General features: G+C 44.5%; 1 protein-coding gene across 3 annotated transcripts in view; it reads right to left on the reverse strand.

The window, feature by feature from the left end:
* The window catches only part of MYO5B (myosin VB), a 368,321-nt gene that overhangs the window by 165,321 nt on the left and 180,956 nt on the right, over positions 1–22,044 (reverse strand). For all 3 annotated transcript variants that reach the window (XM_019013976.4, XM_055368552.2, XM_063699216.1), the window contains exons 5-6: positions 9,997–10,153; positions 1,021–1,164 (exon numbers count right to left, since the gene is read on the reverse strand). In XM_019013976.4, the coding sequence (XP_018869521.3) occupies positions 1,021–1,164; positions 9,997–10,153 (301 nt within the window). The remainder of the gene's footprint in view (positions 1–1,020; positions 1,165–9,996; positions 10,154–22,044) is intronic.

A 22,044-nucleotide genomic window follows, 5' to 3' on the forward strand; every position in this document is an offset into this window, starting at 1 on the left:
GTTTGCTATCATCAGCATGGAGATGTCACCAAGAAACAAATAGCTGAGGCAATTCTGAGGTCTCCTTAAAGGCAGCTAAAGCTTGATGACCAGGAAGCCATTTAACCCTAGGCAAGAATCTGCCACAGACTCAAACCAGGACCTGAACCATCATCTTGGTTCAGTGATGGGAGGGTAAAGGGAGCTGGAGGAGGACTTTTGTCGGCGTTGTGAGTTGCACCAAGCCCACTAAAGTCAGGATGGAGGAGGAGAAGGATTACAAAGAGGCAAAGAGTAGCTGGCAGGAGGAAATTAAAGGTAAGCGAAGAACAGTGAAGAATCAAGTCAGGTGAAAGTGGGACATCTGGGAATTGAACATGAGAACACATGGACACAGGGAGGGGAACATCAAACACCGGGGCCTGTCAGTGGGTGGAAGGCTAGGGGAGGGATAGCATTAGGAGAAATACCTAATGTAGATGATGAGGTGATGGGTGCAGCAAACCACCATGGCATGTGTATACCTATGTAACAAACCTGCACGTTCTGTACATGTATCCCAGAACTTAAAGTATAATTTTTTTAAAAAAAGGGACATCCACTTATTTGAAAAGAAAACTAAGTAGGTAGCCAAGTATAATCTATTTTTTAAACCTACTAAATAAGGAAGTTCTCAGGAAACCTAAAACCCAGACTCTGTATTTATGACATTCCCCTGATAAGACTTTAAAATCCATAAGGAAAAGTTCTGTCTTGTCCTTTACTGTATCTTTGGTGTCTAGGACAGAGCTAACACATAATAGGCATTCAACGTTTGTTGATTGAATCTGAAAACAGTACTGTATAAAGGTTTTTGAGATCTAATCCCTATACCATCTGAATGAACACTTACTGATAAAAGATAAGAACCAAAAGAACAACTACATTCAATTCCAGGCTCACAAGAGAGATTCTCTTTGGGTCCAGGGAGTGGGGCAGGGAGCAGAAGTAAGGTAATTGTCCATGAGAAATACACAAAAGGGCGCAAATCCTCCCACTCACCTGGAAGACCACTCTGGACTTCTCCAAGAGGTAAGTCCTCATGTTGGCCCCGATGATGTGGTACCTTTTGTCAAAGCCAATCTGGATGTACTTGCCAAAACGGCTGCTGTTGTCATTGCGGGTGGTCTTAGCATTTCCAATGGCCTGCACAGACCAGACAGACAAAGGTATGAAAAAAAAAAGAGGGCTTTCTTGATTTCAGGATTGTATGTTTGTGGCAGCATGTGTCCCCTTTCTCTTCCTTACTTACAGAAACCCTCTGTTCTTGGGATGACAATGAACTGAGCTAAAGAATAAAACAAAAACTTGAAACTCTTCTTTTTCCAGCCTCTTACTCCTGAGGATGGCCAATGAGAGTAACGAGTTCATTGGTGGGGTCTTCAAAGGGGACTACCCAGGTGCAATGGAAGGTGCATCCCACTGTCCCTCTTCTCTTCTTCCTTCTTTCTTGCCTGGAATGCACCTGTGATGGTACCAGCTATAGCAGTTATCTTGGAACCATGAGGAAAAGGCCTAAAGAATCACAGAGACCTTAGCTGTGACATTCTTGAGCCACTAAAACAATACCAGTGCCCACTAGCTCTGAACTTTCTGGAAAAAACAAACAAACCTTCCTGTACTTAATACACTTTGATCAGTTCTACATGAGCAGGCAGTCAAATGTCACTCCCAACTGACAAATAATACCTTCCTAGCAATACGCCACAAATTGACACTCCTTCCCACCTCAGGAAGCCATCATCCCTCCTGGTATTTCTTCTGCAGCATCAGGGTTACAGTTCAAAACACTAGATGATAATTTTTAAAATGAGTGGATATGGGACTAATTTTATCGTGTGAAGATTTGCTTCCTATAAAACACCGTGTTGCCAATGCATTGGTAAAGAATACATTAATATTTAATCCCTTTCACACGCTTACATTTTTAGGTGGATAAAACACTTGAAAAACACCTGCTATAACTTCTCAGTGGTCTAGAAAATTTGAGGCACAAAGAAGTTGAAAGAAAAGCCAAAATCCCAACCTACCCCTCAAGTCCTGCCCAGCCCAATACAAGCAGAAGAACTATTAGTGTCGCCTGACATCCCAAAACCACGATGCCCGGCGGCCATCTATTATTGACAAGGCTGGCAGAATAGTGAGAAGCAAAAGGTCACAAAGTTGACCTAAAACTAATGCTCCTGAAAACATGCCATTGAGTCGTTACTGAACAACTGTTCCTGTTACTGAGATGAGTAGAGGGAGGCGCTGAGTTATACAACCACCCACTCACAGAAATCTAGGTCCAGCTCTGCACCAGGGAAGCTGCTGAGCCCAGGACTGGCCTCCATTCACCACCCTCCGAGTATAGAGGATGCCAAGTTCCAAACGGGTCAAACTGTCCCTATTTCTATCCTACTGCCATAGCCCTAGCCTGCAACATTGTCACCTCTTTCCTGAACAACTTCAATGGGCTCTCAATGGTCTCCCTGGTCCCACTCCCATCTTCCACCTGCTGTCAATTCTCCACTCAATTGCCAGGGTGATTCCTCTAGAATGTAAACCTATTATACTCCCTGTATAAAATGCTTCAGTGGCTTACACTGCCCTCTGAGATACAACTTTCAAATCCTTAGCATGGCTTATGTGCTTGGCAGGAACCGACCCTTCCCTGCCTCTAATCTTGCCCTTGGTCCCAGCTTCTAACAATCCTAACTCCCTTTTTCTTTCTCCTAAGCCCTATGCTCTCTCTGCCCTCACCCAAGCTTCCCATATGCAGTTCCCTCTTTTCCCACGGGTCTCGGCACCTAGTCGACTCATCTTCCTTCAGGTCTCAGCATCGATGTCGCTTCTTCAGGCAAGCAAGCCTTCCCTGATTCCGAGGCTAGGGGAGCACCTCCTGCCATATGCTCTTCCAGGCCCTACATTTCCCTCTTCTTCCCCTTAGCCCATATGCAGTTAACCCTCTGTGTTCATGAGGGCAAAGATTACACATCTGCTTCAGCACAGACTCTGTAGCACCCAGTACATGGTAAGCACTCAAAAATATTTAAGTGAAAGAGTAAATGAACCTGGGTTTCAGTTTTTCTCTTGTGAAATGTAAGTATTGGACTCCTTGTGCTCATACGTAACTTGCCACTGCAAAGTCTTGCAAAAACCAGTTGGAGTCACAATATACACTTTTACTTTAGGGTTTAAAGTGTATAAAGCAATCTATATGTTACAGACACAGTATATACCTCTGGAAGGAAGTGTAGGGGGAGAAAGTACAACCTTGGTATGTTGGATTGCTCTGAAGGGCATCTTGGTGCTTGGAACATGGCCAAGGTCAGGGCAAGGCTAGAGCCCGGCCAGCCTGATGTAACTCTCAGTCACCTAATTGGAAGAGTTTATGTCATCAGCTTCCTCCAACCAAAGGCTATGGGGACTCACGCTCCTGGCACCCACCAACCTTGTCATCTTAGCAGAGGCCTCAGTGTACCCACTTTCCTTCCACGAAGAGTCTCAGCCTTTAAGGCCCCACAGGACAATGGCAGACTGCCAGACTTCAGTGAGCCAATTTCTACTTGAAAAATGGAAAAGGAGGCTATATTTCCTAAAATGTTGGTAAAAAGCATTTCCCAGACCTTCAACATAAGACAGGTCCTGGGCTGGGTCCCTTATAATCTCATTTAATGCTGCCAAGAACCCTACAAGACAGGCATTACTAACTTTCACCACACTTATGGGGAAACTTAGGCTTAGAAAGGTCAAGTCACATGCTTGAGGTCACATGCTAGGAAGTGGCAACCCCAAGATAGAAATTCAGATACACCTGAATCTAAAGTCTGCGTTCATTCTACCTACATGGCGTCACAGCACTCCTCCATACTCTGTCTCCTCCAAACCACTCACTACCAGACAGAAAGCCACCACACATGTGGGCAACTTCTCATGGCTCAAATGGCCAAATCAAGTCAAAGGATAAAGATAGATATTAATCCTCACTTATATCCTTTTTTTTTTTTTTTTTTTTGAGATGGAGTCTCGCTCAGTCTCCCAGGCTAGAGTGCAATGGTGTGATCTCGGCTCACGGCAAGCTCTGCCTCCCAGGTTCACGCCATTCTCCTGCCTCAGCCTCCCAAGTAGCTGGGACTACAGGCGCCCACCACCAGGCCTGGCTAATTTTTTTTGTATTTTTTTAGTAGAGATGGGGTTTCACCGTGTTAGCTAGGATGGTCTCGATCTCCTGACCTCGTGACCCACCCATCTCGGGCTCCCAAAGTGCTGGGATTACATCCTCACTTATATCTTTTTATGTAAAAGCAGGGAGAAGCCTCTCAGAAGATGCTATAAAACCAACTAATTACTATGAACCCTAGTAAATAAAGCCTTAAACACCTACTTTCCAGTGTAAACTGTATCTCAGGGCAATTAAGTAGTTGGTAAGGGGACGTTTCTCTGCACAGATTTATTCCAGCTAATACATTCAGGAGGTGTAACAGAATGACAATATCAGCATTTTGTAACTGCTGATTAATTAATATATCTAGGCATAATCAATTGCTGGCTCACATCACAAAAAGCCAGATTTTCTGTGCCTCCTAATGGAGGCCCAACTACCACATCTTAAGGATTCCTGTTAAAAACAAAACAAAACAAAACAAAACAGAAACTAAAGCAGCCTCTAAATTTTACTATTCCTTTACAGGAAATAAAGTGGACAAAGGCACATGTTAAACAATGTCATACAGATGTAATCAGCAAAGGCTAGTTGGTGGAAAATTCTAAAGGAGAAGCTCGTTTCAACAGATAAGTTTCAATTTCAAACTTTTAATTTCAAATTTCTTACTTTCTAAGATAGCAATAAGACCTTTTACCATATCTGAGATCATTCCTTGTGATAGCTTAGGAAAACTTTGCCCAAGGTCTAAAGATCATTGCCAAAAGATTGGCCCTCCTTACTTTACTAGGCTACTTTGCAAGTGATATGATAAATCTAAAAGTACTGGAACAACCATTCTGAAGGAAAATCGGGTATATCTAGTAAAACTGAACAGGCATGCACCTAACAAATCAGCAATTCTACTTCTAGGTGTTACTTAGAGAAATTCTCACATAATTCAAGTAGGCAAGAATGTTCCATTCAGACTATATTTAATAATAAAAAAGAAATACAACCCAGATGTTCACCAGCAGGGAAAACATAAATAAAATGTGGTATATTCACACAATCAGATGCTATAAAGCTGTTAAAAGTAATAAACTAGAACACAGCTCATGGATTAATAAAAAAATGTAGAGTGAAAAGTTGCAAACTGGTTGATGGAATATGCTACCAAGTACATATGGTATAACAATCTTTTAGATGCATACAGAAATACACGGTGAAATAAAAATGGACTGAAATAATTTCAATGTAATTGTACAACAAAGAGGTATGTATCAAGTAATATGAAAACACGGATAAGGAGCAAAAACAACCATGCCCCAGTATGGGAAAAGCTCTAAGAAGTGGAAAATTGAAGTGGATCTTAAAGTGAGCAGAATTCTGACAGTGGGAAAGAAGAAGAGATTCTATAAATATAGTGTGGACAAAGGGACAGGGTTATGTTACAAAATAAACAAGTTTGAAGTGGCTCAAGTATGTTGATACATGGAAGAAAACAGGAGATAAGATTGGTAAGGTGTACTGGGAGCAGATTCTTGTAAAAATGGGTTAACAGTGTCTGGCTTTCTTCTTTGCCCTAAAAAGCGTGAACACTTAGCCAGGCACTGGTAAGCCAGCACTTAGAAAGGCCTAGGTGGGTGGATCACTTGAGCCCAGGAGTTTGAGACCAGCCTGGGCAATGTGGCAAGACCCTGTCTTACTAAGAAATACAAAAGGTAGCTGGTCATGGTGGTGCACGTCTAGTAGTCCCAGCTACTCTGAAGGCTGAGGTAGGAGAATCACTGGAGCCCAGGAGGAAGAGACTGCAGTGATAGTGTTCATGCCATTGCACTTCTGCCTGGGTGACAAAGCAAGATCCTGTCTTAAAAAAAAAAAAAAAAGCAAATCCTGAAAATAACATATCTGGTCTTCGTCATCATTTTTGCTAGCTTCACTCTAGCCTCCTTTCTTTCTTTCTTTCTTTCTTTCTTTTTTTTTTTTTTGAGATGGAGTTTCCCTCTTGTTGCCCAGGTTGGAGTGCAATGGCATGATCTCGTCTCCTTTCTTTCTCCCAGAATAGGGGCATTCTCTGTGGCTCTCAGAGTTGTCTGCCTGCAAAGTCCAGTCACCCCAAGAAACGATGTGATATCTCTGGCCTAAACTTGGGTTCTGTTCCTCCTCTAACAGTCTCTTGATTATCAATGTTCTTTTAATCAGTGCAGACTTGTGAACAAATCACTCCTGGGATGCTGACAAGCTCTTAAACAGAACAGGGTCAGAGAGTGCTGGTGGTGACAATAAATCATCCCAATGCACCCCAGCCAATCTCAATCCATCCTCAAGTCGCCTTTAATTCCAACAACTGCCACTTAGCATAGACCACTGGGATTTCCGCCTCCTCAGACCTTCAACTCTAGGTCTCCCCAGGAGGTGTCTGCAGCTGCTGGGCAGCAGACGCAATGAGACAACGCCGTGACCATAACCGATTGCTTTGTTGGGAGGTGCCATCCTTCCCTAGAATGGGGCAGAGCAATCAATCAGTAATCAGCTGTCTGTCCCCTGATTAAGACATGCTCTGTGCTGGTTATAACACTCTGAGCAGCCACAAAACTGACTGGGCTTTCTGATACAAGGTCCCAGATAGAGTCGACTTACAAAAAGTCGTGTTTTCAGACTTGGGAAGTGCAAAAGCCTCTTTCTCTGCTTGGCAACAAAAGCCTCTTTCTAATTCTACTCAGGGTTCTTCCTGGCTGTAATTCTTCCTTTCCATGTTCATAGCCAAGACTTCTCTCAAACATAACACTTAATGACAGCTCAAGGGACAGTCTCTGGGATGACAAAATGCTCCATTTGACAGAAGAAACCCTCAGGACTTACATAATTTCCAAAGTACTAATTTGCACAAGGCAGAAAATTAATGTTTTGAGCTCAAACCACTGTAGCATTTATTTACATGACCATGTAAGATTAAGCTGGTTCATGTACACACTCCTCCTTCAGACCTTAGCAACTGAAGCACATTGAGCATATGTCTGTGTGTGCATGTTGCTTTTCATCTCTGCCATGTCAAAGCACCCTGCGTTCCCACAGCCTAGCAGCCTACTCAGGCTATAATGGATATTCCAAATGTTAGATAAGGTCAGACCACTGTGATTTAAAAAGCATTTCCAAAGCAAGAATTCAAACAGATACTTTCACACCCACATTCACAGCAGCACTATGCACAATACCCAAAAGGTAGAAGAATAAACAAAGTGTGGTATGACCATGCAATGAAATACTGTTCAGTCATGAAAAGGAGCAAAATATTAATATATGACAAAACATGATTGAACTTTGACAACATTATGCTCAGTGAAATAAGCCAGACACAAAAGGACTAGTATATGATTCCACTTGTGTGGGGGTACCTAGAATAGGCAAATTCAGAGAGATTACCACTGGCTGGAGGAAGGGAGAATGGAGAGTTACTGTTTAATGGGTAAATAATTTCTGTTTGGGATGATGAAAAAATTCTGGAAATAGATGGCGGTGATGGATGTACAAACATCGTGAATGTACCAAATGCCACTAAATTGCACACTTAAAATGGTTAAAATGGTAAACTTTATGCTATGTGTATTTTATGATAAAATTGTAAAAAATTTCCCCATGTCTCACACATGTTTACTAATGTGGTGATCTGCCTTCACTAAATTTCCAACATGACTAATAATAACTACTTTGTTCAGTCTCTGGAGCTCAAAGAGGTTTCTTGTCTTTCATTTTGCCCAGAATAACTACTCTATTTCTAAAAGAAGTAGTACACTATGTCTCCGATATCTTACTGCCTAAAAGATGGACAGAATCTTGAAACTCAGTCAAAGGAGAGATCCTGCTTTCACTCTCATTTGAGGTAGAACATGAGGTTAATTGTGGAGCGGCTGTCTTAGGTGTTCAACATAGGCATAGTACATGGTCTAAGGAGGCCAAGGCCACAATCCACAAACAGCTTCCGACCTGGGCCATGGCCATGCCTCAGTTCGGGGCTCAGACTAAATGCTGGAGTAAATATGCTACCAATGAAATGTCAGAAAAGAAGGAGTCAAATTATGGTAAAGCCATTTATTAATCTATGTTTGCAGCCAATAAGATAGTTCATAAAAAGTTGAATGATATGGGGACAAGGCTTATGCTGTAATAGTTAGTAAAAAAGCTGGAAGAAAATATACCAAAATGTTGGATGATTATCAGCAGGCTGTAGTATTAAAGGGGATTATTTCCTTTCATTCTTTCATATTTTCCAGTGAGCCCATCCTATCTTTTTAATAGGTCAGTGGTTCTCCAAGTGTGGTACCCAGACGGGCAACACCAGCACCACCTACGAACTTGCGAGAAATCCAAATTTCGGGGGCCCCTCCCAGACCCCTTCTGAATGAGAAACTCTGGAGTGGAGTAGAGCAATCTGTGCTTTAACAAGCCTTACATGCAATTCTCAGGCACCCTCAAATTTGAGAAGCACTGTAATGGAATAAAAGTTTTTCTTTTTGTCTGTTTAGTACAAATGCCTTCAACTGTATTCACCATTTCCCAAATCTTGTAAGAACAAATACTGAAACTTGCTTTTCAAAAATTCATAGTGAACAGGTTGTATCCTGTTACTTAGCAGAGAATTAAAGTCCTCCAAGTAACGCAACTCTGAAGGCAGGAGATTTTGCCTGGATAATCAATGAACCCCTGTGAATCAAGACTCAATTTACTCCTGCACTTGGTAAAGGAAGAGAGAAAGAGGGGACTGGGGAAAGTCCAGGCAGGTTCTTGTTTCCCTAAGCTCCAAAATCATCTGAAAGACCAAACCCCACGGTGACTTGTGCCTTAGTCAATGGGGCTCAGGGCTCCGCATGGAAACCTGATGCTATCTTGGCAGCTTGCAGCTCAACTAATGTCTTCTTACTATTGTAGGTGTGATGATAGAAGGAAACTGTCCAATTAGAGATGGACTAGACAGACATAAAACAAAGGGACTGCCCAGGGCTGGCAGAAAGGCCTGCTCCTACCAACTGTAACCAAGACAACAACAAAGAGCTTTAGCTTCAAAGGTGGGGAATGAAAGCTGTCCCAGAGACTACGAGGCCATTTCATTCTAATCCATCAAAATCAAGGTTTCATACAGAAAAGGGGGAAAAAGAGACAGCATTCTGATCCTAAAGCATGCTTAGTTATAGCAAGATCTAGTTTTTAGCAAACTTCTCTGGCCTGTGGTTGTGTCAACTGCTCTGAGCCCACCCTAGCCCAGTCTCTATCATGAAGGCTGAGGAGTGAAGACACAGACGGGGCCTGCCCTGGCCAATTCACGCCATCATAGGGAACTGTTTTCTGAGGAGCTTCAACAGATTCTAGGTTATCAGATACCTTTTGGCTTTACCTCCCCGCTAAAAAGATAAGGTGCCCAAATACTGTGGGTTGAAAAATATTCTATCTAGGCTTCCTCATCCCCCATGAAAATTGCCTTTCTGACCCAGCAGGCCCTCAAAGCTTCTAAGAGTTTCGGTGGAACACTGATTTCTGACACGTGATGTCAGCGGGGAAGGGGACAGCAACAGAGGTGGAGGAGGTGGGGAGGGACAGTCACTGTCACTACAACATTCAGCAGAGTCAAGGGACATGGAGAATATGAGGACACTCTACCCAGTACTGGGAACCTAAAGACACAACCAGGTCAACAATGATTCATGGTTTTAGAGGCAGCTTGGTAACTTTTCCTCCACAGTGGACAGAGGGCTCTCAGGGAGAGGCATGAAGGCTGCCACCCAGGCTTGACGCCCGCAGTCTTGCTGCCGGTGGGAGGAGCTCCAGCCAGGAAGGCCAGGACACCTAGAAGGCTTTACCTCCATGATGGGACTGGATGCCAGCACCTTCTCTTCGATGTTGGTTTCACTGGCCGACCCACCAACGGTGGCGAAATAGCGCATGGCATACTTGGCTGATACCGTCTTCCCGGCTCCAGACTCCCCACTGACTATGATGGACTGATTCTTCTCATCTCTGGAAGGAAAAAAGCTCTGATAAGTCATTGGCCATGGAAAGGCTCTGCTGCCGTCCAGGGACTCTGTCTGACAAGGGCCTGAGCCTCACCAGGAGCATCTCTCCTACTTTAATAGATAAACGCAGAGGAAGAGTGTAAAAATAGTCTGCCCTCCCCGACACCTGCAAACATCCTGAAAGCAGGAGGAAGAAAGCAATTCTAACAGGGTACATACTTTCATTTATGGCCTAGAGTGAGAGTGGTGCAGAAAACTGGCCACTCTCCTGAGTTCCCACTGGGTGCAGTGCCCCTAGATCACTCCCTTACACACATCCTTTAAGAATTCACAAGCACACACAGACCAGGCGTGGTGGTTCATGCCTGTAATCCCAGCACTTTGGGAGGCCGAGGTGGTGAGTCATGAGGTCAGGAGTTCGAGGCCATCCTGGCTAACATGGTGAAACCCTGTCTCTACTAAAAAACAATACAAAAAAATTAGCTGGGTATGGTGGCACACGCCTGTAGTCCCAGCTACTCGGGAAGCTGAGGCAGAAGGATCGCTTGAACCGAGGAGGCAGAGGTTGCAGTGAGCCGAGATCGTGCCACTGCACTCCAGCGTGGGCAATAGAGCAAAACTCCATCTCAAAAAAAAAAAAAAAATTCACAAGCACACACTTTCAGTTATATCATCTCCCCTTTGTTTCCCTAACATTCCCATCTTGTGTCACTGTATACATTACAATTTCTTCAAAAACATGGATCTTTTCTTCTCCTCCTGCATTTGAGCCTAGCATGCCAGCAGATAGTTTTGAACATTTTTGTTCATATAGGTAGGTCACAAAGGGCATGCTGTTAGCCACCAAAATAATCTTGCCTCAAGTTTCTCAGAACTTTGATAAAACTATCAATTTCAATAAGTGGGATCTGAGTCAGACAGAACAGAGGGCAGAAAGAACATACTCTACATCAGATAGAAACACTTCTGTAGTTATCCCTTTAAAACAGGTAGTAGGAAGACAGACAAGCAATGGAAAGAACAGCTCAGTGGGTCTCCAAGGAACATGGATGTCCCTAGCAAGCCATAGAAGCTGGTGGAAGGAGGGCCACGCTGGTGCCAAGAGACCCAGGTTCTAAACCTGTCTTCATCTGGAAAAGAAGGGGGTTAGATTAGATGGATGTTCAAAGCAGGGAGTGAGGACAAATGTTTGGATCGCAGTTTCGGGAAACGGTTTGTAAGTGCTGTATTCCACCACCTACCTCCCATTCACAAACCCACTGTCAAGAGGGCAGGCACTCTGCTTTCACTCCCCAGTGTCGGTAACTGCGCCTGGCACAAAGTACAAACTCAATATATATCACTAAACTGGAAGCAACTTAGCTCTCAACTAATCTAACTCCCTTCTTTTCCATATGAAGACAGGTTTAGAACTCGGGTCCCCTGTCACCAGCCTGGCCCTCTTTACCTCAGCTCCCATTGCTTCCTAGGGCAGAGTGGGTTAGAAAAGAACAGAGAAGCACCACAGGGGCTTGCCCTGCCTTGCTAACTGTCAACATCAGTAGGCCGTAGCTTATCAGCACAGGGGAATGAATGTCAGCCTCTCTTCTGATCAAGGCTAACAGCTGGAAACATGGTGCGATGATACAAGGGAATGGTCCAGTTAGAGACGGCCTAGACAGAAAAGAAGCAGGCTGGAGGTGGGAGCCGAAGGCAGAGTCATGAGGTAGCTGAGATGAAAAAATCCTTCACTATGAGCTGCTCTTCAAGGTCAGCAAGAAGTGTCCCAGCTCACACAAACGGTTAGCAATGGGGATGGACCTGAGTGGATGTGGGTGGCTAGTAGACACTGTTGAGAAGACAAAACCGAAAAAAATGTATATTTCAAATTTGATACACAACGAACTACTTGAAAATGTATGTTGAATCCTACCCAGTATTTGGGGGATAGAATTACCAGTGTCTCTCTGAGATCCCTTGTAGTTCTAAGACATCATTGTAGTCAGAGCATCTGCTTCTCTCTCCTTGCTGCTGTGAAATCTCAACATTGAAAGGTAGCCTCTAAAGCAGCCTGGGGATGTTTGTATCGCCTCTTCTCATTTAATTTTATTATATATCCCTAAACCTAGAGGATAATGACAGGTGTCACCTCTAATCCTAACATCTTCATTATCAAGTCCTTAGAGAACTGCACAGAGCACAACCATCCCAGGCAACTAAGAACATCACAAGTTTGGCATTGTACCTCTGAAACAGACAAGTTTGATACCATCTTTAAAACTTCCTGGGTATCTACAATAAGGAGAACTAGATTATAGCAGCGACACCCAAAAGTATAGAGTTATGTCCCAAATTTGTGTGTTCAGCCCCAGATAAATGGATAAGTTTAGAATGTATCTAAGCCTTGATCCTCATCAAAGAACCAGTTAGAATGCAGAAGTATATACTATCCCAAGTACTTAATAAGGATCCCGGGGAAGCAACACACAGATGTCAGGAGGGAATGAATCCCATCAGTGGAGGAGGGGAGATGGGTAAGTGCTGCCAGGCTCCTGCGTCAACACAGCACACACAGGATGCTGGACTACAAGGAGACCCAGTTGACAGGTTACACTCGGCAAAGACAAATGAGGCACACACCAGTGATGCTTGTCACTGTTCACCTACGGCATCAATAAGGGAATTCCCCTGCATATCACTGGGGAGTGACTGGAAAGTCATGCCCTTTTCAGGAAAGAGAGCAACTCATACAAGATGTGGAGAAAAAGTGGGCTCTTCTGAGGGGGTAAGTGGCCAGGAATCAAAAAGGGGGGTAGGTCACGTGACAAGTGTCAAGAATTCAAAAAGAAGGAATCAAGGCAATGGAACAGTAAAACTGGCAGGATGCAAAAGGCAAATTTTGGTGTTCTGATAAAAGTGGACATACATGGCTAAGAAATTATCAAGAGTTATAAAAAGAAATAACCACAAGTTTAAAAAATCTTTACACTTGAGGCTCTTTTGGGGAACAAGTCTTGGAAATCACCAGTAGTGCTAATTCTGCCTAACTTCATGGATGTTAGATCTGATGCTGATATGTAGGCTACAGTCAGATAAATTCACTTCTTAGACCAACAAGCACTATTCAACAGCTTCCCTAATTCAGAGATAAAATGTCTGGAAAAATGGATGATTTTTACTTAGCTTTATTGCACTTCTTTTGCACATAGTAGGCACTTCCCTCCCTAGCCTAGGGTAGGGCTGGGCATGTGCCTGTAGTCCCAGGTACTCAGAGGAGGCTGAGGCAGGAGGATCGCAAGAGCCCATGAGTCCAAAGGCTATGATAAGCTATGATCACACCACTGGGCAACAGAGCAAGATCTCAACTCTTAAAAAAAATAGAGGAGGGGTAGGTGCTCATTAGGCACGTACGCACTATTCTGTAACAGCCTACAAAGTGCAGCGTGCAGCAGCTCTCCCACTGTGTTCTATGTACATATCCACTTTCCTGGAGCTGGAACCCCAGAAATGGACATTAAAGACAGACTTGAATTTGAACCTCGGCCGCACCACTGATAAGCTGTCTGACTTTGGACAAAGTAGTTAACTTATTCGACCTTCAGATCATCTCAGTTCAGTCTGTTAGAACTCTGATCCCTGAAGCCCAAGCTCTTCTAAGTAGTCACCATGATTAAGATACCTAGGTCTCTAATTCATTTTAATACTCCAGCCAGATTAAATTGCTAAAGCACAGTCCTAATCGTATTTTTCCCACTCAAAAAAGTTAAATAACTACTCATTGCTTATCAAATCAACTCTAAGCTTTTTAGTTGAGCATGTAAACCCTTCTACGATGCATACTCCTAATGCTAAAACCCTTGATAAGTATGGGGTTTTGTGAAAAGGACACTGGGGTTGTAATCTAAAGGATCTGCCCTGAGTCCTGGTTCTGCTGCCAACAAATTCTTGGTAAGCCACGTACCCACATTATAGAGAATACCTCCTCATCTTATATATTTGCTGCAAGATTGTGAGATGATCTCTACATGTTTTTGTTTTTTGATACAGGATCTCACTCTGTCACCCAGGCTGGAGTACAGTGGCACAATCACAGCTCACTGCAGCCTCAACCTCCTGGGCTCAGGCGATCCCCCAACCACAGCTTCCCAAGTAGCTGGTATTATAGGCATAGGCATAGGCCACCACGTCTGGCTAATTTTTCTATTTTTTTTAGAGATGGGGTTTTGCCATGTTGCCCAGGCTGGTCTTGAACTCCTGAGCTCAAGCAATCTGCCCACCCTGGCCTCCCAAAGTGCTAGAATTACAGGCATGAGCCACTGCCTGGCCTATATTTCTTATAAGATGATGGTATCGAGGTTCAACCCAACAGGACTACTTGTCTTTGATGACCACACACTTTCCCACCACTGCGGTTTCTGGTATTCCCTCTACCTGAGGTAACCTTCAATATATATGCTTCTATGCAGTCCTGTCCATGTCCAATGCCTGGACAGTCTGCCCTGACTCTCCACCCAGGCATCCTAGAAGGCAATTATTTCACCAGCTTGTAAAGTCCCCCATTACTTGCTTTGTCCTCCTTTTAAGACCTTGTCATATTTCGCCTTCTTTTGAAGTCAGTCCCAGTGAGGTCATTTCACCTGCCGTGTGACTTTGGGTTGCTTCTGTTTTCTGGCCCTCCATCTTTTCATCTCTAAAGTAAAAGGCTGTGACTTGGACTTCCCAAGTGATACTGCCTACCTTTGACATTTGATGATCCTCTGACTAAAATCCTAATAGGAAGTAGGGGTAGGGAAAAGCTTAGTTTCAAACTGTGGCTATTTAGGGCTCGTTAAGGGGGAGACGTTTATAAGTACAGAATCTGACCCAATGTCCTTCAAAAATATAACCAATGTGTGGCTTCATCCATTCACCCCAATGACTTGGCTGGCAACTTGCATCAATCTGCTTTTCAATAAAGCCACCTCTCCTGAGCCCAATGAAATTCCTTTCATTTAGAGGAAGTAAACCATTGGCAAGGAATTTAGTACTCAGCCATGATTCAGGTCCACATGGTCTTCAGAAAGTCAAACAGCAAAAGGCTCTTGAAGGACTCAGACAAGAGTACAGGAGCCTGAGGTAAGGAACTTAGCCATTCTGCAGCTTCCAGGCAAAAGACCTGACAACCAACACATCCACACACACGCTACCTCCCCAGTTCACACTGCCCCCCCCCGCCCGGCTTCCGTGACACCTGAGAGGCAGGACTTAGCTTCTGCGAAACTACTCTAACTCCTCCTAGAAGTTTCCCACAAAACCACAGCAGTGCTTTAGGCTGATGAGCAAGATCAAGCCCTTCCTCCTCATTTCTGGGTGGTGCCACCAAGAGAGAGAGTGATGCAGGTGGCTGGCAGGGCACCTGAGGTCACTCTGCTCAAAGGAGAGGCCTGCTGATCAGCCAGGGAGCTCTGTTTTGAGAAATCCCACTAAGTGTTATCTTGTTTGGGTTTCCTGAGGAGCATAATTTGTCACCTGTGGTCTCCAAACCAGCTATATGTACACAGAACCCACACGGCAGCACTACTCAAAGCATCTCAGAGATGACAAAGCATCCCCAGGAAAGCTCCAGAGGCTTCACTCCCCAGCAACCAGCTTGGCTGTGACCAGTGAGGCCAAGTGTCCAGCTGCAGACTTGGGTGGCACCCGTGGTATCCTCCCTCCCCAAACACCAGGTTCTATCAGCCACACTCAGTTCGCACATCACTAAATGAGGGCTCGCTGTTGGCAGGCTCTGTGCTTTCACCTCGAATTCCCAGGGCTCCTGGCATCCAAGCCTATCCCTGGCACCTCCTCTATGTAAGTGGCACCAGTATCTACTCATTCACTCCAGCAAGAAACCTAAGAGGCACTGGGGATTTCTCCCTTTCCCTCAAGCCCTACATTAGCACAGCCTATTGAACTTCTCTCCAGGGTGTAGTCTGTTTCCTTCTCTGTACCTTTTAGTCCACACCATCATCATCTCTGGCATACATTACAATAGCAGCTTTCCAGCCTGTACTCTCCTCCTCCTCTAACATGTCCTTCTTATGAAACTTTCTGAAAATGAACATCGGACCATACTTCTCCCTTGCTTTAAGCCTTCCAATGGCATCCCTCTGTCCTCTAAATAAGACCCACATCCACTGTGTTCAAGGCCCTGGGGGACCGAGCACCTCTCTCCAGCTTCAGTGCATGCCACTCCTCTACTGGATATGTTCAAGCCACACAGAGCTTCTTGCTTTATTCTCTCCCACGCTGCAGTGGCCTGAAGCTGTCCCAGTTCAAACTGATAATCCCCTTCTTTGATCTCACAGCTCTTAATGCCTGGTACTCAATCACATCCTGCCTTATGGCAGCTCATCGATAACTGCTGTTTAATGTAATTGACTAACCATTTATTTACGTCATGCTCAAATGGTTTATGAGACTCTTAGTATATAGACTTTGCTTAAGATTCATAAGATCACTGGATGCCATTCTTCCCATTTTAAATAAGAGAAAATAGAAGTTTGGAAAGGTCAAATGATGCACCCAGAATTCCTTAGCTAGTGAGACACTGAGCCCGGATTCAAACTCAGGCTTCCATCTCCTTGCACAATTTTCCACCAGGTTATGCTGCATTATCATTATACTCCTGTATCTCTGTATTACCATTACACTCCTTCCTGTATAATAAAGCAGCCTTTAACAAATCCCTCCATAATAAACTTAGCCTCAGTATAAGTTTAAATATGTATTGGGGTCATCAGTGCTGGCTGGCTTGACATCACTTCTCTAGAAGGCCCCCACCACTCACCTTTAACCATCCTACCTTCATAGCACTCACTATACAGCGTACTAACATTTTCCTCATCTACTTAGTGTTCCTCCCACCCTGGTCTCCCCACTAGAACCTAAATCCTATGATGGTCAATCTCACATACAAGGACTTGGATGAGTGGTCTGGCACCTGGATTTTAAGAGGAAGTCCTCAGCAAGGGCTGTTATGTATAGCAGTACAGGCTGAGCCCACCATCTGGAGCCCCCTTCGAGTTGTACAAGTTACTGCCTGCAAACTTTGTCATCCCTGCCCTATGCTCAGCCTTCCATGATTCACCCACAGGAAGGGGACTGACTTGTGTGTGGGGGGAATGGGAGGGAGTTGAGCCTCAGACAGGTACAACTCTATTTACCTGAATTGCAAACTCCCTGAGAGGATGAAGAGGTGGGAACAACACTCACTTAGGCCCAACACACACTATGGTTGCAAAACAGGAAGAAGAGGAAGCCTGGCTTGCCAAGCCACCACAGAAAGGACATCCCATCTCCAAACCGGTCATGAAGACCCTCTATATCATTTCATCCTCTGTGACAAATCGTCTGAAGATTTAGGTGTGTCAACAGAATATATTCTGTTCACTAATGGGATAATCAATCTACTGCTTCTTGTCTGTGTCTACACGCTCTAATCATATAGTCAACACCATCACCAAAACACAGATCACCGACAATAGTTTTTAAAAAGAAGGACTATGCCAGAGAATACATAGAATTTTAAAATAATTTCTGTCCAACAAAGATACTTGTATAAGTACCATGAAGAGTATTAATACTTGGAAGACAGGGTAGAAAAATACAGTGCCAATGAATCTCGGAAACAATGGTGACTTAAAATGATAATAGTATATATGGGCCAAGCGCAGTGGCTCATGTCTGTAATCACAGCACTTTGGGAGGCTGAGGCAGGCGGATCACTTGAGGTCAGGAGTTTGAGACCAGCCTGGCCAACATGGTGAAACCCCATCTCTACTAAAAATACAAAAATTAGCTGAGTGTGGTGGTGGGTGCTTGTAATCCCAGCTACTTGGGAGGCTGAGGCAGGAGAATCGCTTGAGCCCGGGAGGCGGAGGTTGCAGTGAGCCGAGATTGCACCACTGCACTCCAGCCTGGGCAATAGAGCAAGACTGTCTCAAACAACAACAACAACAACAACTAAATATGGTATATTTTCATGATAAATTCAAACAAGCAAAATGAAACAACAGAATACTAAGAGATACAAACATACAAAACTATATTAATATAAAAAACCTATTATAGTGAGGAAAGTTAGACAGGAGGAAGAGTCCAGTGGAAAGAAAAATCAGATTCGGGGAACGAAAGGTTTTGTGGGGAGAGAAAAGTAAGGTTGGGGAACAGAGGTAGGTTAAGATAGCGGTCAAGTCAGGTGAGAAGGTATATGGAAAATTACCATAAGTCAGATTTGGGCTCAAAACAGAGCCATATAATTACAATTATTCTAACATTCAAGGGCTTCCTCCCAAGGTTGGGAACACTATAAATAACATTTCTGCTGCAAGAAGGGGCTGGGCCGGAATGCTCCAAGCAAGAGAGTCTACAAACCCTTCCAACAAGACACCCAGGCCTGAAAGTGGGAAGGAGATGTGTCTCAGGCACCTGGAGGCAGGGCACTTGTGTGAGGGGTTCTCCAGGCCCAAGGACTGAGCAGGTCCTGGGTTCCTGGGGTGAAAATGGCAGAGGGATGTCCTCATGCAGTCTGCCACCAGGTGGTGACATTTTACTCTACCATACCCTCCCTACCAGGGCAGGGCACCACTCAGCCACAGCCCAGAACTGAAGCCAAGCCATTCAGGAAGGCTGTCATGAATATTCACTGGAAACTGTGTAATTGGCATTTGGCAGGTAGAGTCCCAAGTGCCTACTTGGTAAGATGAAAATAAACCTTCTGATAGTGTAAGAGATAAGTACTTAGTACATTTAATATCCAATATCATTTTCCCACTTCAGTTAAACAGTGGCCCTTGGAGTGCTAAGCACTATTTATAAGCCTCTCAGGTGTAGTGTGATATAGGCAGCAGCGAAATGAATCTGTCCCTTCCTCTTGCTGGCTATTCCCAAGCGGGGCTGTCTCCATCTCAGATGAGATACCATCACAGAAAGAACCCGGGGAGTGCCACCCAGCCCACCCCATCGTGGGCAGACAGGCCAGACAGAGGGAGACAGAGCACTAGTTAGGGCACTCCTCGGTGTAAATGGGAATGTGCCAATTCCCTTGCTCTTAAAATAAGGGTCTGGAAGATTATCCCTAGGATCTCCTGCTACTCCTATATTCTGTGATTCCAGATCCAGGTTATATGGGAGCTGTGTGATACATTCTATATCAACTGAAGTTTATAGAACTGCTAATGTCCAAAATACACTGGAATTCAGAAAGCTGCAGGTTTAGATGAAAGTGAGCAACAGAGGCACGTGTTTCCTGTGATTTTATGCTTTACAGACTTATTCTAATGTTGTCATTAGCTAGGGGTGAACTATGATATACACATATAGAATGCGTAGCCTGTCAGACCAAATAAACATCACTTTTCAAACTCACTTATTTCACTTGTTCTTGGAAACTATTTTGCAGCAAGGGAGTATATTCAAGTATATTCAAATAAAATGATTTTTCCTTGGCCAGTAGTACAGCTGGCATTTCAGCCAGGTGCATGTGAGTCCCTCATTCCAAAACCCATCCTCTTTCTCTATATACCACACTGTCTCTTTGGCATGCCACCAGTAAGATACAAGTCTTGTATTTTTCCTTTGATAGATACTGCTTCATCCATACATTTTTTAAAATTTAGGGCATCATGGTGGCCAGGTGCAGTGGCTCACGTCTGTAATCCCAGCACTTTGGGAGGCCGAGGCAGGTGGATCACGAGGTCAGGAGATCGAGACCATCCTGGCTAACATGGAGAAACCCTGACTCTACTAAAAATACCAAAAATTAGCCGGGCGTGGTGGCGGGTGCCTGTAGTCCCAGCTACTCGGGAGGCTGAGGTGGGAGAACGGTGTGAGCCCGGGAGGTGGAGGTTGCAGTGAGCCAAGATCGTGCCACTGTACTCCAGCCTGGGCGACAGATCGTTCCTCACTTCTCCAGGTGGCCTCTGAGGTGATCTCCTCTTCCTTTGTGATTATAACTGCTGCCCACAAGTTGTCCACACTGGTATTTCCCCAACCCAGATACTTCCTCTGAGAGTCAAACACATATGCGCAACTGCCCACTGGACAACTACACGCGGAAGGTGCACAGGCGCTCCAAGGCCTGCACGTCCAAAACAGTGCTCTTTAGCTCCCCACCAATCTGTTCCTCATCCTGCCTTCCCGAGGGAGGGCTCAGCAATGAGCAGGGAATCTGGGAACTGCCCATGACACCTTTCTCTCCTTTACTGCTTGAGGCCAAGCTGGCTGTACTGCTTTGAATTTTTTTCTAATCCACCCCACGAAGCCGTTCCTCCTCCTTTCCCTCCTAGATGCTACCACAGCAGAACTGGTCTTCCCATGACAATTCTATGCCCTACTCAATCCATTCCCCCTCACTGCTGCTGGAAACATATTTCCGAAACACTCATCTGAATGTGTCCAGGCCCTGCTTAGCACCCTTGCACCAGACCCTGTAGTACAGTGGGTATAGTTAGGGCCTCCGGCACTCCAGGCCCTGCACGAGCTGTTCCCAGAGACCATTCCAAGCAGAGGTGCCAGGCTGTGTAAAGAGTGGGACAGCATAGGTAGTGTTCAGGGAAGAGGCAACGCTGACTGCAGAACCATTATTTGCTCACCATAGAGTGGCTTCAACCCTGGCTGTACATTAAGAAGTGCTCGTGGAGCTTAGGAAACTACGTCTGCTGGATCCCACACCAGACCAATTAGATCAAAATCTCTGGGGGGTGAGGCCCAGATATTTGTTTTTAAAATTCCACAAGTGCTTCTAATATTCTACTAGAACATGAGTTCTGCTAGGGTTAAGAAGCACTGCTACAGACTCAGCTTTAAGAAATGGGTCACTACATAAACATGTTCAGGAACTGGCGGCAATTCAAATACCTTGTAACTTGTTCATGGTCAACATTAGCCTAATACAATGTACCACTGAAGTGAAAGATGAGCTTGAAAAAACTAAACAGCCTTTAATTTATGAATGTATTAACTGCTCTTCCTGGCTGAAGACCACAGAAACCTTTATTAATTCCAAGTTCTAGCTATTCGCTTATGATAAATCACCTAGAAATACAGACAGCTTCCTCATTAACTGGACTTACATTGTTGACAGCCATACAATTGAAATAATGATGTAGACTGGTCAGCTTTGGATGTCCGAGGTACATAGATGCACAAGCATTAAGTTTCAAGTGCAAATCCTGTTTATCGCCCAGGCCCAATGCAAAGGCCATCCTAGAAAACCTGCCCTGAAAATTCACCAGAAAGAAAGTGCTTCCCCTTCCAGGGAACTATTGCTCAGCACCTGGGTGCTCCTTCTGTGGCTGCTACCTTCTCTTCTCCTGGGTGACACTGACTGCACCGCAGCTGAATGGTTTGTTGAAAGCCATGCTGTAAATTCAGAACCCAAAGTAGACAAAGGTTAGCATTCCTTCCTCCTCCCATGCAAGGACCCTTCAAACACATCATGGGTCCAACCACAGGAGAGGCTGCTCCATAAACAATCTGCTTCAGACTGAAGGCATTCTAGCAAAGACATAATCAACCTCCCGGCTTAGCAGATAATTCATGTAACTGTGGAACTCAGAGCAAGCACACAGTGAGCGCTGGCTGTACTTATCTAAAGCACTCTTTTATTCATGAGTCTCTTTAGTACAATGTCCCAAAGTCTGTGGATCCTGGGATACAAATGAATTACATCCATAAGGTTGCTAAACACATCTGAGTCCTTGAAAGACAGACTTGCTTTAGGGGGCCAGAAAAGACCCAATAATGAAAAACAAATCAATCATTCATTAGGCTGGCAGGAAAACTTGCTGACCTCAGAAACATCTCTAACAAAACTAAAATTGAAGAATACTACCCACTTCTTTCAGCCACACCAGTCTTGGAGTGGTAACATCTGGGAAATCCTGGCCTACA

The sequence above is a fragment of the Gorilla gorilla genome, chromosome 17 (genome assembly GCF_029281585.2).
Source record: "Gorilla gorilla gorilla isolate KB3781 chromosome 17, NHGRI_mGorGor1-v2.1_pri, whole genome shotgun sequence".
NCBI lineage: Eukaryota > Metazoa > Chordata > Mammalia > Primates > Hominidae > Gorilla > Gorilla gorilla.